The sequence below is a fragment of the Pleurodeles waltl genome, chromosome 4_1 (assembly GCF_031143425.1).
Source record: "Pleurodeles waltl isolate 20211129_DDA chromosome 4_1, aPleWal1.hap1.20221129, whole genome shotgun sequence".
Classification (NCBI taxonomy): Eukaryota; Metazoa; Chordata; class Amphibia; order Caudata; family Salamandridae; genus Pleurodeles; species Pleurodeles waltl.
In genome coordinates this window covers 588,648,671-588,665,159 of record NC_090442.1, presented here as the reverse complement: position 1 = coordinate 588,665,159, position 16,489 = coordinate 588,648,671, and the positions used below count along the sequence as shown (strand labels likewise).

Below are 16,489 nucleotides of genomic sequence, written 5' to 3'. Positions count from 1 at the left end.
GGTCGCAAATTTGCGACCCCATTGGGAATGGCTGCACTCACAGGGATGGTGGCCTGCTGGGGACAGCAGACTACCATGTCTGTGACTGCTTTTTGAATAAAGCAGTTTTTTTTTTTTTAATGTAGCTCGCTTTCATTAAAGGAAAACGGGATGCATTTCAAAAAGAAAAATGAAATGTTTCAGTTTCATTTTTTCAGAGTAGGCAGTGGTCTGTGGGACCACTTCCTGCTCTGAAAAAATATATTCGTATCCATTCACAAAGGGGAAGAGGTCCCAGTTTAAAATTGGTGGAAACTGTGATTGTTTTGCGATTGCAGTTGTGGTCACAAAACAATCCCCCTTCGGCTCGCTGTTTGGAAGGCAAGCCCTCTGCAAGCCCCTTTCAAATAGTGATTCGTAAATCTCTTTTGCAATTCAGTAAATAGATTACCGAATCGCAAAATAGGGTTTGCGCATAGCAAAAAGCATTTTTCTTGTCTCCTACGACCCAAAAGCTACATACATCTGGCCCAAAGTCTTTTGCCATGTCTACAGCAAAGTCTTTAGCATAGGTTTAGCCCAGTGCCATCCATGCTGAGCTGTAAAGTGAAAAACTCCTCTTACCACTCCAACTACCCCCACCCCGACCCTAATAAATGATCAGAGTAGAGCCTTACGGCCTCTCCCTACTCTGAAAGAACAAACCCAAGAAGAAAATGAAAAAGCAGCCACACTGAAATTTTGAGTTATAATCCAGAGACTGCAGATCTTAATCTGTTTCCAGCCTTACTCCAAATGCCAACTTGTACGATAGAGCCAAATAATGTGATTTGATTTCAACAATCCCAACAGTTTCCACTACACTCTAGTTTATTATGAACCAACAAATGAGCTGACATCAATTGAAAAGGTGCCTTTGCAAGAAATAAAGCTTTATGAAATGACTCTGACTTTGAATAGGATGAAATACCAACACACTAAACAAATGTTCAGCGTCAGATTTAACTTTGTTTGCTGCTGATTTCATCATAAATATCTAATACCGCAGTGGTCCTATTTTTGGATTGCACCTTGAGTGTTTTTTCTTCTAATGTGGCTAATCATGCTGATCACACCATTGTTGATAATGAGTAGACATTACATTACTGATGAAACTGTGCCTTTTCCTCTTGTTAAAGAACTGCAACCACATTCTTTTTCTCACAGAGCACGATGAAATAATAATGAAGCTGCAAATATTGCAGCATATCTTGTGCTAGATGGCATAGTTTTGGACAAGGCTCTCTATCAGATCATGGGACCGACTGAGATACTACAAATTGCTCTTGGTGATTTTATAATACCTGGTTCCCTTTGATGTCAATGGGACATAAACACTGTTAATGTTGAATAACGTCCAAACTTACACCACTTTGAACAGCGAGGTTTCTTATAAAAATGCTGACAATCATAGATAAATATTTTGTTTCCATCACTCTGGCCGTCATTACGTACACAAAATAAACAGTGCTGAGAAATACATACTTATTTACAGTGGAGTGGGGGTGTGGGGTTAGCGGGCTTGCAAGGTTCCACCCAAAAATAGCCACCAGAATTTCCAGAGAAATTCCCTTATTAGTGTTGACAGGCCTGATCTATCATTCTGTTATTTACAGAAAAAAACAGAAAAGCTACAAACAGCTGATTGCGAATCATACATTGATATAGCCCCATAAATGCGTAGTGCAGTACAAGGCTATAAGTATTAGAAAGCAAATATTGAAGAAAAGAGTAATTAGTATACCGAATTCTACCAAATTAAAGGTAAAGACGTCTTATGCAGAGCATGCACAATTCCCAAAGAAATGATTTTCCTGCATAAAGTGTCCAGCAAGTAACATGTCTACGATTTAGTTCTATTAAGGGAGAAACCTTTAACTCCAACAGTCTGTTCCATCGAGTTTCTAAAATGGAAAAGGAAGACAAAATGTTACTGGTTCTGAACTGAATGAAATGATCCAGAATGTGAATTACAATTCAACCATCTTACTTTGAAGAAGAGTAGGTCTGTGGCCAACTGATATACATGTATTCATGAATTGATTTCTTTCTAAAGCTAGCTATCCTTTAGATAATATACCATACCCATGATATAGTAAATATACATTTGTTACTGTCACTACATAAAGTGTGGGTAAGCTGTGCCAACACTGGTTAGTTAATTCCAGTCCTGCTGTGAAGGAGCATTTGTTCACAATAAAAATGACTTATTATGACTTTCTTCTGGGTCTTCACCCAGCCACATTTGCAGCAGGTTATGCAATTTATGATGACATGGAAAGCTTGCCAGAAAGAGAAGCAGCCGAAAGAATTTGTGACATGTACTGGGAAATTGTGCAAACCACATTTTTATTAATTGACAGTTGCATAGAGACATTCTCTAAACGAGTGTATTCTATAACCACCATAACGTCATCAGCCTTTGATCTTCTAAAAGAAGACTTAAGACTTAAATCTTCTAAAAACTGGACAGACTCACAATCGACCCTTTACACTGCTCAATTGTGCGCTCCAAACACTGAAATCATGCAAAGTGCCTTGGAACTGAACTCATTAATGAAATTGCCACTTCAGAGCCCTACAATCTGAACTCAACCCAAAGAATTATTGTTGAAAAAGAAGATACCTACACCCTAGCAAGCATGCATCGTGCATTGATAAACACAGATGGGTGTTAGAATCCCCTAGGTCCCTCACTCCTTAATGACTCCATCACTCTGCATTTAGACTGCAACCTTTGAAACCAGAATTAAGCTGTAAATTAATAGCCTCATCTTTTTCTTCTGTTCCAGCCCAACATAAATGCACGAACAATGGGTTCTATTTAATAATCACAAACGATACATGTTCCGGAACTACCCAAGTCCAACTGTGTTAACTGTATGAGAAATCATGAAATGCTGCGGGTTAACCTTGTAACCTCCTCATAGATGTGAAAATCCCCCTTAGCCGAGAACAGACATAGATATATGTGTCTGGCACTTGTCATCTTTATGCAGAAAGAGGTCTAATTAACCTCAGCAGCAGAAACATTTAACCCACAAACAGCCCGTTCTGTGTCCCAGATTCGATAACACAATCCCAGTATCCCACTCATTTTGCAGATTTTCTGCACACAAACTCGTCGAACACCACTCACATGGTGCACTACTTCATGAATTTGGATCTGGTTCATTGACTGGTTTTAAGACAGTTTTTGGGGGAATTCATTTGTTTTTATGTTAATTGTTCTCCGGCTTATTTGGTGGATTTCCAGCAATCCTTGTGGTCATCAGCTGTGGAGTTCTCATCTTCCTCATGGCAAATAAATGAAACCAGTCCCATCTCCAAAATAAATTCAAAATAGGAGAATCCCACTGAGATACAGTGCATTCTACCTGGGATATAAATAGCTAACAGCTTTATGCTTATCCTGGATGCCTTGCAAGTGAGACCATTCTTTTGGTCTGGAAGTTGTTTACAGGAAACGGTTCTGGAAATTCCACTGAAACTGCCCATGGATTTCATTAACGTGAAACAACAGATGCAACCACTACAAAAGTGGCAAGCCTTCTGTTGAGCACTTGAGTTGCCATTTGTGAAATATGTATGCTATGATGGGCAAGTTGCTTTTCAGGAGTCAAGCAAGCAACCACTTCGATGCTTGAGCAATCAGTTTTGCAAAGAACAAACATGCAGGGGATGTCACCTTCCTTGGATTGTCTAGATCTACAAATCAATCAATCAATCAATCAATGACACTTATAAAGCGCGCTACATACCCGTAGGGTCTCAAGGCGCTGGGGGGGGGGGGTGCCGCTACTGCTCGAATAGCCAGGTCTTCAGCTTCTTCCTGAAGGAGAGGTGGTCTTGGGTCAGGCGCAGGTCGGTCGGGAGGGAGTTCCAGTTCTTGGCGGCCAGGTAGGAGAAGGACCTTCCTCCTGTAGTCGCTCTTCGGATGCGGGGGACGGCTGCGAGGGCGTGGTTGGCTGATCGGAGGTGGCGCGTGGGAGCGTAGAAGTTGACTCGGCTGTTGAGGTAGCTCGGGCCTTGGTCGTGTAGGGCTTTGTGTGCGTGGGTGAGGAGGCGGAAGGTGATTCTCTTGTTGACGGGGAGCCAGTGCAGGTCTCTCAGATGTCCGGAGATGTGGCTGGATCGTGGGATGTCGAGGATGAGTCTGGCTGAGGCGTTCTGGATCCGCTGGAGTCTCTTCTGGAGCTTGGCGGTGGTACCGGCGTAGAGGGCGTTACCGTAGTCCAGTCGGCTGGTGACGAGGGCCTGGGTGACGGTCCTCCTGGTCTCGGTGGGGATCCACCAGAAGATCTTCCGAAGTGTGCGTAGGATGTTGAAGCACGCCGAGGAGACGTTGTTGACCTGCCTGGTCATGGAGAGGGAGGAGTCCAGGATGAAGCCCAGGTTGCGTGCATGGTCTGTCGGTTTGGGTGCGGTGCCCAGGGCGGGAGGCCACCAGGAGTCGTCCCAGGCGGAGGGTGAAGAGCCCAGGATGAGAACCTCCGTCTTGTCCGAGTTCAGTTTCAGGCGGCTGGTCGTCATCCACTCGGCTACCTCTTTCATCCCTTCGTGCAGGTTGGCTCTGGCGGCGGCGGGGTCGTTGGTCAGGGAGAGGATCAGCTGGGTGTCGTCGGCGTAGGAGATTATGCTGAGGTTGTGTTTGCGTACGATGGCCGCGAGGGGGCTCATGTAGACGTTGAAGAGGGTGGGGCTCAGAGATGATCCTTGTGGGACGCCGCAGATGACTTCGGAGGCCTCTGACTTGTACGGTGGTAGGCGGACTCTCTGTGTTCTTCCGTCGAGGAAGGAGATGATCCATTCCAGCGCCTTGTCCTTGATTCCGATGTTGCTGAGGCGCCGTACTAGGGTGCGGTGGCAGACCGTGTCGAATGCCGCGGAGAGGTCTAGGAGGATGAGGGCCGCTGTTTCTCCATTGTCCATCAGGGCTCGGATGTCATCGGTGGCGGCGATGAGGGCGGTCTCGGTGCTGTGGTTGGCTCGGAAGCCGGACTGTGAGGGGTCGAGGGATCCGTTCGTCTCGAGGAAGGCGGCCATCTGCTTGTTGACGGTCTTCTCGATGACTTTGGCTGGAAACAGGAGAAGCGAGATGGGGCGGTGATTCTTGAGGTCGGTGGGGTCCGCTGTTGGTTTCTTGAGTAGAGCGCTGAGTTCGGCGTGTTTCCAGCTCTCGGGGAAGATGGTGGTGTCGAAGGATGTGTTGATGATGTCTCGCAGGTGGGGTGCGATGACAGCGTCGGCCTTGTTGAAGACGTGGTGAGGGCAGGGGTCGGTCGGTGATCCGGAGTGGATGGAGTTCATCGTGCGGATGGTGTCTTCGGTGCTGATCGGGGTCCAGGCGTGGAGGCTGGTGGTGGGGGGTGGTTGTTCGGTCATGGTGTGCGTTGGTTGGTTGTTGAAGCTGTTGTGTATGTCCGCGATCTTGTTGTGGAAGTATGAAGCGAGGGAGTTGCAGAGGTCTTGTGATGGGGTGATTTCGTTGTTTCCTGCGCTGGGGTTGGAGAGCTCATTCACGATGTTGAAGAGTTCCTTGCTGTTGTGTGCGTTGTTGTCCAACCGGTCCTTGAATGCTGTTTTCTTGGCGGCGCGGATCAGCTGGTGGTGTTTCCGGGTGGCAAGTTTGTAGGAGGTCCTGTTGTCTGGTGTTGGTTCCCTTTTCCAGACTTTCTCGAGGGCTCGGAGGTTCTTCTTGGAGCACTTGAGTTCGTCGGTGAACCATGGGGCCTTCTTGCTGCCGGGTCTGCTAGGCGGGGTCCTCAGCGGGGCGAGCTCGTCCGCGCAGTTGCTGATCCACTTCGTGAGGTTGTCGGCGGCCTGGCTGGGGTTCGCTGAGCTGGCAGGAGGGTGCTGGCTCAGGGAGGTGGCGAGCTGGTCTGCTGTGATCTTGTTCCAGCTTCTGTGGGCGGCTTGTTGCTGGTGTTGGTGGGTCGTCGTTCTCTTGAAGGTGAAGTGGACGCAGCTGTGGTCCGTCCATTGAAGCTCTGTGGCGTGGCTGAAGAGGATGTCTGTGCTGGATGAGAAGACGGCGTCGAGTGTGTGTCCGGCGAGGTGGGTGGGGGTGGACACCAGTTGCTTGAGTCCCAGGTTGGCGAGGTTGTCGAGCAGGGTGCTGGTGTTGTGGTCGTTGTTGTTCTCCAGATGGTAGTTGAGGTCTCCCAGGAGGATGTAGTCAGCGGAGGGGAGGGCATGCGGGCTGACGAAGTCGGCGATGTCCTCGCTGAATTGCGTGCGTGGACCAGGGGGTCGGTAGATCAGGGTGCCTCTGAGGGTGGTGTTCGGGTTGGTGTGGATCTGGAAGTGCAGGTGTTCGGCGCTGGTCAGGGTGATGTCGGTGCTGGTCGTGATCCGGATGGTGTTTCTGTGGATGATGGCGATGCCTCCTCCCATCTGGTTGGCGTTTCGGTCCCTCCGGACGATCTTGTAGCCCTCTGGGATAGCGATGGCGATGTCGGGAGCTGAAGAGGCGTTCATCCAGGTCTCCGTGAGGAAGGCAACGTCCGGGGCGGTGGCGTCTAGGAGGTTCCAGAGTTCGATGGCGTGTCTGTGGACGGAGCGGGTGTTGAGCAGGATGCACTTGAGGTGGGTGCAAATGCATATGCCCATCTCCCATCTCACTCATCATATGGTACAAAACAAAACGCAAAGAACGAACACAAGTGCCTCATCCTAAATGGGGAAAAAGAAAAGCTCTTGATAATTCTGGAGACTACATGACCACATCACCAATTGGGAAAAAGTGGACTAAGTTCAAGCCGTGTCTCCCATATAAATGAAGGAGGTGTTCCTGCTTTTCTAAAGCAGCATGACGAAAAGGACAGTTTGTGCTCCCTTTTTTCTTCTTTTTCTTTTCTTTTACTTTGCTTTTTGTACCATGTTGCATTAGTTATACAAATAGTTCCTTGCCTCGCTTATTTCAGTTTATCAATGCACATATATATTAATAATGTGTGAGTATTTTATGCACTATGTTGTGCATTGTTTCATATAATATTACAGGCAAAGATTTATTTATATTATATATATATTACCTACTAGCCATCACCAATAGGTAGTTATAGTTAGGACCATATTTCCATAGAAAAAGCCCTTTTTGACTTGCCTATATCTTTGACACTGATTGATGAATCTTCTCAAGATTTAAAAAAAAAAAGTGTGCTTGTGATTCTTGTTCCACATGGGAAGTTTCTGGGTGATCGGTGAAGTGGGTGGTTGAGTTAAAAAAAAAAAAAGGGGGGGTGGGGTAAAAAAACATGCGTTTCTCATTTTAATTCCAATAGGAGTTTTGAACACGACTACAGCCCAAACTGCTGAACGGAATTACACCAAATTAGGCAGAAAGCTAGATTTTGTTCCGCAAGTTGTGCTTCTGGTTATTTGGTGTAAATCCGTTCAGTAGTTTTTGAGATACTAATGGGAAAATGCAATTGTATATCTGGTGCTGTGGATCCATCACAGTGTTTTTGCTGCGATCTTGGTGAATTTGCTAACGCGCGTGCCAACAAGAATGCTGTGATTAAATGGCCGCAACCTGAGCAGAAAGCTGCTGCTGCCGTTTTATGTTACAGAACACTTTCCCCGTGGCTGAAAATAAATTTGATAAGTGTGGTCAGGGGGTAGGTACTCTGACCACAGGGGTGTGATGTAGGGGCCTTTGAAGGTCAAATTATGCCTTTAAAAAATTTTTTTTTCACTGTGAGAGATATTCACAAATACATTGCGACTCTCAGCGTGGCACCCCCTCCGTGTAACGTCACAACAATTTCGCGAAGATCGGTGAAACTTTTTCTTAAAAACAACATTGACAGACTCATTCCTACACTAACTGTCTCATAGGAAAACTCAGACAGCTTCTGACAAAGCCACTCAGACACCCACTAGCAAGCCCACACAGGCACTCACACACCCACTCACACATTCCCTCAGACCCTTACGCACCCACTCACAGACCCACTAAAGCTCTGACGCATCCACATGCAGACCCATTCAGACCATCACATATCCACTCACAGGGCCACTCAGACCCTCGCGTACTCACTCACAAACCCACTCAGACACTTATGCACCCACTCAAAGACCCACTCAGACACTCTCACACCTACAGACACCCTCTCACACCTATTCTCACCCCCAAAGAGACAGACCCTTTGGCAGTGCTTGGTGGTGGTTGGGTGGTTATGGGGAGTTGGCTATGGCCAACCTACACCACACATGGCCGAAGGCTTCTCTCAGTGCAGTGTTGGGTGGTTATAGTGGGTTGGCTGGAGGCCCTTGCCGCAGGCCAGGCCCTCTTGGCTAATCCTGCTGCACACAGCCAAAGGCCGTGCATGGCACAGGTTTGGGTAGTTATAGGGTGTTGGCCAGAGGCCCTACAGCCAGCGTGGGGTTGGGTGGTTATAGGGTTTGGATGCAGGCCCTGGGGCAACCTCTGGGCACGGCCCAAGACTGTGCGCGGTGGTAGTTGGATTAACGTATACTAATGAAAATTACTTTACGTTAAAAAAACATAGAAAATCATTGAAAAAAACAAAGGTTACAGGGACATTATTATAGTTAGGAAATAGAATTTGAAAAAATAGAAATTCACTTAAAAAAATAAAGGGACGTTATACTTAGGCTCACATTTTAAACGTACAAAACCATAGAAATCCACCTGTTAGAGTTTTCTCAAGTAACTATAACTCGTGCCCTAAGGTAACTAGAACTCTGAAAGCTTCAGAAAAGAAACATTTTAAGGTTTTACCTGGCGTTTCTGAGTGTTCTTTTGAGTGTCTTATTAATTGATTAAAGATGATTTGAAGTTCCACTGTGTTTCCGAACTCATCTAGAGGACCTAATCATGACTAGAAAACACAACCCACACAGTTGGTTTAGTAGGTTGTGTATGAGTCGTCGTCCAACTGGATTTCTAATTCGCGTTGATTCAGTGAACAAAGTACTTGCACCAGAGGATTAGAAATCGGATACTCCCCCCGTTCCCACCAAATCATGACAGCAGACCCATTTAGCAAAGGCAAATAGGCTACAAGGTGATGTAAGAATGGTACTTAACAGTGGATAACTTCATATTGCTGTTTCCTGCCACCTCTGGAGAATTTTGGAGGCAGTAAGTGGAAACTTGTGTCTGCATTAAATATCTGGTAGCCATGTTCGAAACTGCTGACATTCTAGAAAGAAGTTCTGTCAGCAGTCAAACTGACTGGGGGTTCCATGTCACTGAAGCTGCAGCTTATTGGTCCTAGGCATGACACAGGTTATTGGAAGTGAATTTAGCGACTTTTAATTATTGCAAAACTTGTTATTACCAGGCACTAGAAGAAGCAGATTGGGCCCTCATTTGATAGGTAATACTTGAAACTGTTGGACATGTTGCCAATTTAGAGACTTGCAGGGCTTGAGAGCGAATCTGATGGTTAATTCTTAAATGTGTGTCAGCTTCTCCTGAGACAAATTCTTGAATATTTGGCAGCTTCTTCTGAGAACACATGGGATCAGCTTTTCTTTTAAGACTCAACTGTGCGTTTACGGTGCAGAATAGAAGTAAGCTGTGCATGCTGAAGTGGATGAGGAAAGTGGTGGGTGGATTTGAGAAGGGGTTCCGAGTGACTGGGAAATGTATGAACCCACTTGACCAAACAAGGGACGCTTGAACTGATGCTCATCTTTACCTCTGTGTATTTGATCATTGTTCAACAATACCTAACAGTTTTGTGTACATTCTTTCTGCAATAGAAATGGTAATGCCTTCTCAGCGGAATTTGGATTCTGCATTTCTGTTAATTTTACTCTTGTATTCCAGGGGTGTATAGAGCAACAGTTTGATTCCAGTAATGGTGGAGTATCGGTGTCCAAAAACGGGCCTTTTGCTGAAGAATTTGCACACACTATACGCACAATTTTTGCCAACGTTGAAGTAAAACTTGGTAAATGCCTTTCTGTTCCTTTATCTGAAAACCTTTCTGATTAAGAAGTATTTTTTATATTAACACGGAGTACTTTGTTTTCTACTATTTTTCTCAAACATCTCACTGTTGTGTAATGTACTATTGTCAATAATGGATATATTTAATTATTTATATTTATTTTACTAATTTAAATTTACATTGATTTGTCCGTTAATAATTGTATTTTGAATTGTAATATTTTGAAGTACTTTTTGAGTTCCATGATTCTTTCTAAAATGTGGGTATTATTTTGTGTTTCGCATTTGTTTTCCAAGGTGAGCCCTCTGAAATTGACCAGAGGGAACGATATGTGGGGCTCTGCAGCCTCTACGTGCTGCACTTTCATATCTTTCGTACAGTGGATAAGAAATTTTACAAGTCCCTTTTGGAAATCTGCAAGAAGGTGAGGCTTTCTTTCAGCTGTTCTGCAATCTCGCAAGTCAGTGCCTCTTTTGGTTCTCATCACTACTTTATTTTGGACAGATTTAAGTTGCTGGATACCTGTAGCGCCTGCAGATTGTTAGCTTTTCAAATGTGTTGCTCAGCTTCATATTTTTGATCATTAAAGTATGCCAATGTTTGCAGACCCTTCAGACAAAGTTTGATAGAATTATCTCTGTTCTTTACATATATTGCAGGTACCTGCTATTACATTAACAGCTAACGTGATTTGGTTTGCTGATCAGTTTCTGGTACAGAAGATGCCAGATGCCGCCAAGCTTTTGGACAGGAAAAGCTTCCAAACAATTAAGGCACACAGGGAGAGTTTTTTGCAGCAGAAGTCTCAGTCACTCCTCAAGTACGTTTTTTAAATCAGGTGTATGATTTTTTTAACAATGTTTTCATCAAGATTGTTCATTCTTCATAACTGTTATAGTACAAAATGTTTTACACCATTCAGCGAACTTCTGGTGTATATTTTTTTAATTCGAGAATTAGAATCATATATTAAAAGCAGAATCATTCAACAAGCATTGATAAAATTGCTCTGTCGTTGTATGTTTGTAGTGTAAAGCCATGTAACAAAGGCTGGCCTTCATACAGTATGTGCAGAGTTACCATACATAAAAGCACTCATGCAGAAACATTATCATCCAGTGAGCACGTCCTTAAACTGCATGATGGTCGTTCGGTATTGATATACATGTCCCATTGTCTGGCATTATAGGTGCTGCACCCGTTGGTAGTGTAAAAGAAATATATGAATATGTATGAATCATAAAAATCAACTATAAGACATACCCCAGAAAGTGTGGCACAGAATGTGTTATTCATCGAAGATCAAAAGCAGCAAATCAATTGACCACATTGGGATACAATCAGCTGACATCATTATGTATTTATCTGTGCAGTGAATTATGAATATGTTGATTCCTCACCATATACAGGAGCAGTAACATTTACAGCAAAAATAGACACAAAAATACTTATACAGAAATCAAAATAATCATACCAACACGTATGTGAAAAAGCTAATTATTTCATCAAATATGTCGTACAAGTTGTGTTTTTCCATCACCCAAGAATGAGATTTTGCTTATTTTTTGGCAAATCATTTTGAAAGGAAAATGTTCACCATTTCATTGATCGTCCATCTAAGTACCAGTCTGTTTTTATGTGCAACTCCAGTGTACTATCCTTATCTTTGTTAGTTCTTGTGTTGGTACACTCTTTGCTTAAACCAGAAGAAAGGGTAGGTCCTAATACGAAGGCTTGGCAATAGAGATGCTGTATTCATTTGGTCTCCCACCGGATACTGAAAGTCGACCCAAATTGCCCCCCTACAGGGTTGTCGGCGTATTTCGACCCTTAATGATTCCAGTGCCTCTCCAGGATGGGGGTGGTAATGTATATCTAAGCAGTGCTTCGCTAAAGTCATAACTTCTGTTTAAATTTGGCAAGTTCTCGCAGACTCCTTTCTCCTTGACTCATATCAGGGAATCTTTTTTGTAGATTTGAGCCGTGGGCCAGCAGTGTTTTAATCCAGTTGATTTGACACACCCACGTGATCTCGAGCCTTATTCAAACAAATTAGGCCACTGTGAACCGGTGCCTACTATGACTGCAACCTCCACACCGGATCAGTAACCTGTTGGCCCATGGCTCAAATCAACTAGATCGGGACCCTGATGGCCCATGACTCAAATCTCCAAAGAAAATTCCCTGAAGGGGCAAATGGGGTGAGTTGTATGTGTCCAGTGTGAGACCCATTGAATAAAGCATATCTGCCGCCAAGCCTTCACATTAGAATAAACCCTACCTACCCCACTTTTTTCTGGTTTAAGCAAGGAGTGTAAAATCACAAGAACTACCAAAAATACAGGCAGTACACCGGAGACGTACATAACAAAACACAACTGATACCTACAATGACTATTTATAAAATGGTGGACTTTTTCCCTTTAATACAGTTTTCCAAAAGCTAAGCAAACACTCATTCTTGGTGATGGGAAAACACTATTTGCATGACTCATATGAAATAATGTGCTTCTTCACATACGTGCTATTACGCTTATTTTGATTCTGTAAAAATATTTTAGTGTTGGTTGTAATAGTTACTATTCCTGGATATGGCAAAGAACCAACATATAAGTAATTAATTGCACAGATGAACAAGTAATGATATCCGAGTATTGTATCCTAATGTGGTCAGTTGATTTGCTGCTCTTGACCTTATCTGAGTAATACGTTTTAAATAACACTCACTGGGATATGTCATATTGTAGATTTCTAGAAGCGTTCTTTGCATGTTATTGGGACAACCAGCACTCCCGCTGACAGTCTCCTTCACTGGTTACGCATCTTCTTTGTCAAGCAAACAAGCTGCTGCCTCTGTTGTAGAGTAACTATTGCAGTATGCCTCTGTTTCAGTAGATACGTTCACCCCTGTACCTCTGAGTGGGCTGAGCAAGAGCAATATCCTGCTGCTGCCAGAAACTGCTTTCCTCAGTGGCTGGACTGTGCCAGAGTACGGCCCTACCGTTTTTGATGTATGCCAGGCCATACATCTGCTGCATGCTGGGCCATCAGTCTATTTTTGTGGAAAGGCTTCAGCCAAACTCTGTGCCTGTTCCAAAAGTATTCCCATTGTGTCAAATTATAAAGCTCAGGCTGACCACTCAAATAGTGAATGCTATGGTGGCTATTTTGATGGCAGCAATCCTTCCCCACTTCTCAGCATCGAGCGAAGTATCATCATTGGTAATTAACACTACGTGGGTAGGGCATTTGAAAGCTGCTTGACTGTATCACTGGCCTAGTGGTTAGCAAAAGGAGCTGGTGTGACAGTGTCATCCAGAACTTGCAGCATTTGAACTATTTCTCTTGGTCCCAAAGTATTGTAAAAGAGCGTATACCCAAAGATTATATCAGTGGGTATTTAATGAGTTAACCAAATGAAAGCTTCTGGTCGCACAGTGACAGAATACATGGGGCTGCAGATCTTCCATCCAAGGAGTGAGTGATAGATATTCAGATAGTGCCCGAGCATCATTTTAATCACTGTGATCAGCATAGCAGTCAGTGACAGGATTGATGACCGCGCTGTAGCAGATCAAATGTAGAATGAAATATAGTTTTAGACATCAGGCTGTCTGGAACAAAGGAAGAACGATGGACCTCCCATCTTCTGGATCAAATTCCTAAATCAGTGATCCAATTTCTTGCCGTGGTGAGGAAGGTGGTGGCTGGCACTAAATCAGGATTCAGCAACGGTAAAGCTCGAGACTCAACTGCCCCCCTATTCCTCAATCTGGGGAGATGATCTCAACTTGTCTGTTCTCTTGCTGGGGTAACTCCAAAATAGGGAGCGCTCATACAGGACTAATCTGGAGGCACTTTAGCATCAGCGGGTATTGGGGAACGGGGAGAGAATGAACAGATTCAACCACATGATACTTCTTGATATGATCTCTTGGACTTATTCTCCCAGTTCTGGAAGTCATCCACACGCATATTTAGTTTCAGAGGTGGAGTTCAGAGAAAAAAGTAACTCTTTTTTGTTGAACTGTCTGCAGGCATTTGATCAACACGTGAATCAGATTGTTATTCACCATTCCAAGAAGTAGGAGATTTGGGCCAGACACAGAAACACTAAACAAAATATCACATGGTGTGTGATTTTGTAATACACCCCGCCGCAAGTTAGTAAGTGCTCTTTTGACCTGATATAGGTTATTATAACATGCCAGTCTGATACTTTAGCAGTTAAGGCTTAGTTAAAGGGCCATCCACTGAAAGGGAACAGATGTTTGTTTAATGACCTGCACCACTAAAAACCACCAACAATAAGTATTCTAGTATGCTCCATTGTTTAAAACAGTGGCAGTCGGTAATTTTACCAGGGAGTGTGGCGGGCGTAACGCACATGGGCACTTACTTCCTCACAAATATTCATACATACACATGCATACATAAAACATTTAAAAAATCACTCTGACCTGTGCAGCTCTGCCTTGGAGGTTCCAAAAGGATTGGGACTGCTTCCTTCTCTCATTGGCAGACTGTAGGCAGAATCCTAGCGAAGACATAGGATCATCAAATTCTTTTGTCGCAAACTCTGGTCATAGTCTGAATGAAAGATCATACAGTTGCCTTTGCTACTAGACACAGCAAATCCTTTATGACCTTTTGAACACTGACAGTCTTTATTGGCCTCACACACTTGAACTGATGCCATGAACCAGTTGCAATCATTATATATTTAATTGATATTGGCAAAGGTCCGATTTGATCACGGTGGCTCATATCAAAAGGTCGAGCCAATACCGTACCATAACAGATTTGATAGTGGGCAGACAGTACACCGTTGAACACATTTCGATTTACTATAGGCAAATACGGTCACTGGTACTGCAGTGATGGTATAGCTTTAATGCTGGCATGGAAGATGTCATTTCCTTGTGTACTGCCTTTATCAGGTCCCATCTGACAGCCTCATTTGGACAAGCCTTTCCCTGAGATAATATCCATTGGGATGTTATTCTGAGTAAGCCTTTCTGGCCATTTATTTGGGAATTATTTAGATGGTGTCTTGATTTTAAATGTTGCTATCATAATACCTGCAAAGATCCTAGATTGAGTCACAGTGACCACCTTGTAGCTGTTCTTGCACCTTGGTCAGCTGTACAGTTCACCTTAACATGAATCTGTTCACTTTTTTGTGCTGTAGTATGATGTATGTTGACCAATGGTGGCTTGTGCGGGAGAATGGTAATCTTCCCTAAAGCTGTTTAGGCTTTATAGTTTAAATCTATTGATCTGATTATGCGCCAATTAGTTTGTATTGTTTGCAGAAAGCGGATTCTTAAAGTGTGGGATCCAACGTATCAGCTTTCTGAAGGTCTAACAGGAGGGCCTGAATTACAGCTAATTGTGGAGTAGAGCTACCTAAAGTTTAAGTGTGTCTGTAACATCATGGAATCTTCATTTAGGTAAACTTTCTGAAATACAGAATAAGCAGGTGTGTATTTCTGCATCATGAGCCGGGATGGTGTGATCTCTTGAACCTATTCCTATGTCCATTGTTCAATCAGTCAATCAATCTATCATAGCATTTGTAAAGGGCAGCACTATCACCCTTAAGGGTATCTGTGCGCTGAGGGTGCTGTGTTGCCGTTGAAAAGCCATGTCTTGAGTTTCTGAGGTCCGCCAGTGAGGGAGCTGTTCGGTGGTGGATGGGCATGCTGTTCCAGGCCTTGGCTGCTCTGTAGGAGAAGTAGCAGCCTCTGCCGTGTGTGTGTGTGTGTGTGTGTGTGTGTGTGTGTGTGTGTGTGTGTGTGTGTGTGTGTGTGTGTGTGTGTGTGTGTGTGTGTGTGTGTGTGTGTGTGTGTGTGTGTGTGTGTGTGTGTGTGTGTGTGTGTGTGTGTGTGTGTGTGTGTGTGTGTGTGTGTGTGTGTGTGTGTGTGTGTGTGTGTGTGTGTGTGTGTGTGTGTGTGTGTGTGTGTGTGTGTGTGTGTGTGTGTGTGTGTGTGTGTGTGTGTGTTTGTTTTACCGAGGCAGAGCATAGATGTCTTGCTGAGACATAGAAGCTCAGTCAGTGGTTGATGTAGGACAGCCATAGGTTGTACAGAGCCTTGTATGCGACTGTGAGGATTTTGAATCGGTGTCTTTTCTGGGCAGAGAGCCAGTGGAAGTTCCTGAGGTGTGGGGTGATGCTTGAGCGCTTGGGGAGGTTGAGGATAAGTTCTGACTGTGGTGTTCTGTAGAGGCTGAAGTCTTTTAAGTAGCTGGAAGGATACTCCGGTGTAGAGAGTGTTGCCATAGTCGAGGTGGCCAGTGGCCAGGGCATAAGTTACTTTCTTTCTGGTATTAGTACTGATCCATATGAAGATTCTGCAGAGCATTTGGAGAATGTAGAAGCAGAAGGCGGCAACTGGGTTTACTTGTCAGTTCATGGATAGTTGACAGTTGAGGATGATGCTGAAGTTTACTGCATGGTCTGATGGAAAGGGCGTTGGTCCAAGTTCTGCTGGCCACTAGCTGTGGTCCCATACAGACGTGCTCTTCCTAAAGATCAGGAC

At 44.2% G+C, this 16,489-nt stretch overlaps 1 protein-coding gene across 1 annotated transcript in view; it reads left to right on the top strand.

Moving 5' to 3' along the window:
- The window catches only part of WASHC4 (WASH complex subunit 4), a 923,504-nt gene that overhangs the window by 249,576 nt on the left and 657,439 nt on the right, over positions 1 to 16,489 (top strand). Inside the window, exons 11-13 of the mRNA XM_069228973.1 lie at positions 9,824 to 9,947; positions 10,244 to 10,371; positions 10,607 to 10,767. Coding sequence (XP_069085074.1) covers positions 9,824 to 9,947; positions 10,244 to 10,371; positions 10,607 to 10,767 — 413 coding nt within the window. The remainder of the gene's footprint in view (positions 1 to 9,823; positions 9,948 to 10,243; positions 10,372 to 10,606; positions 10,768 to 16,489) is intronic.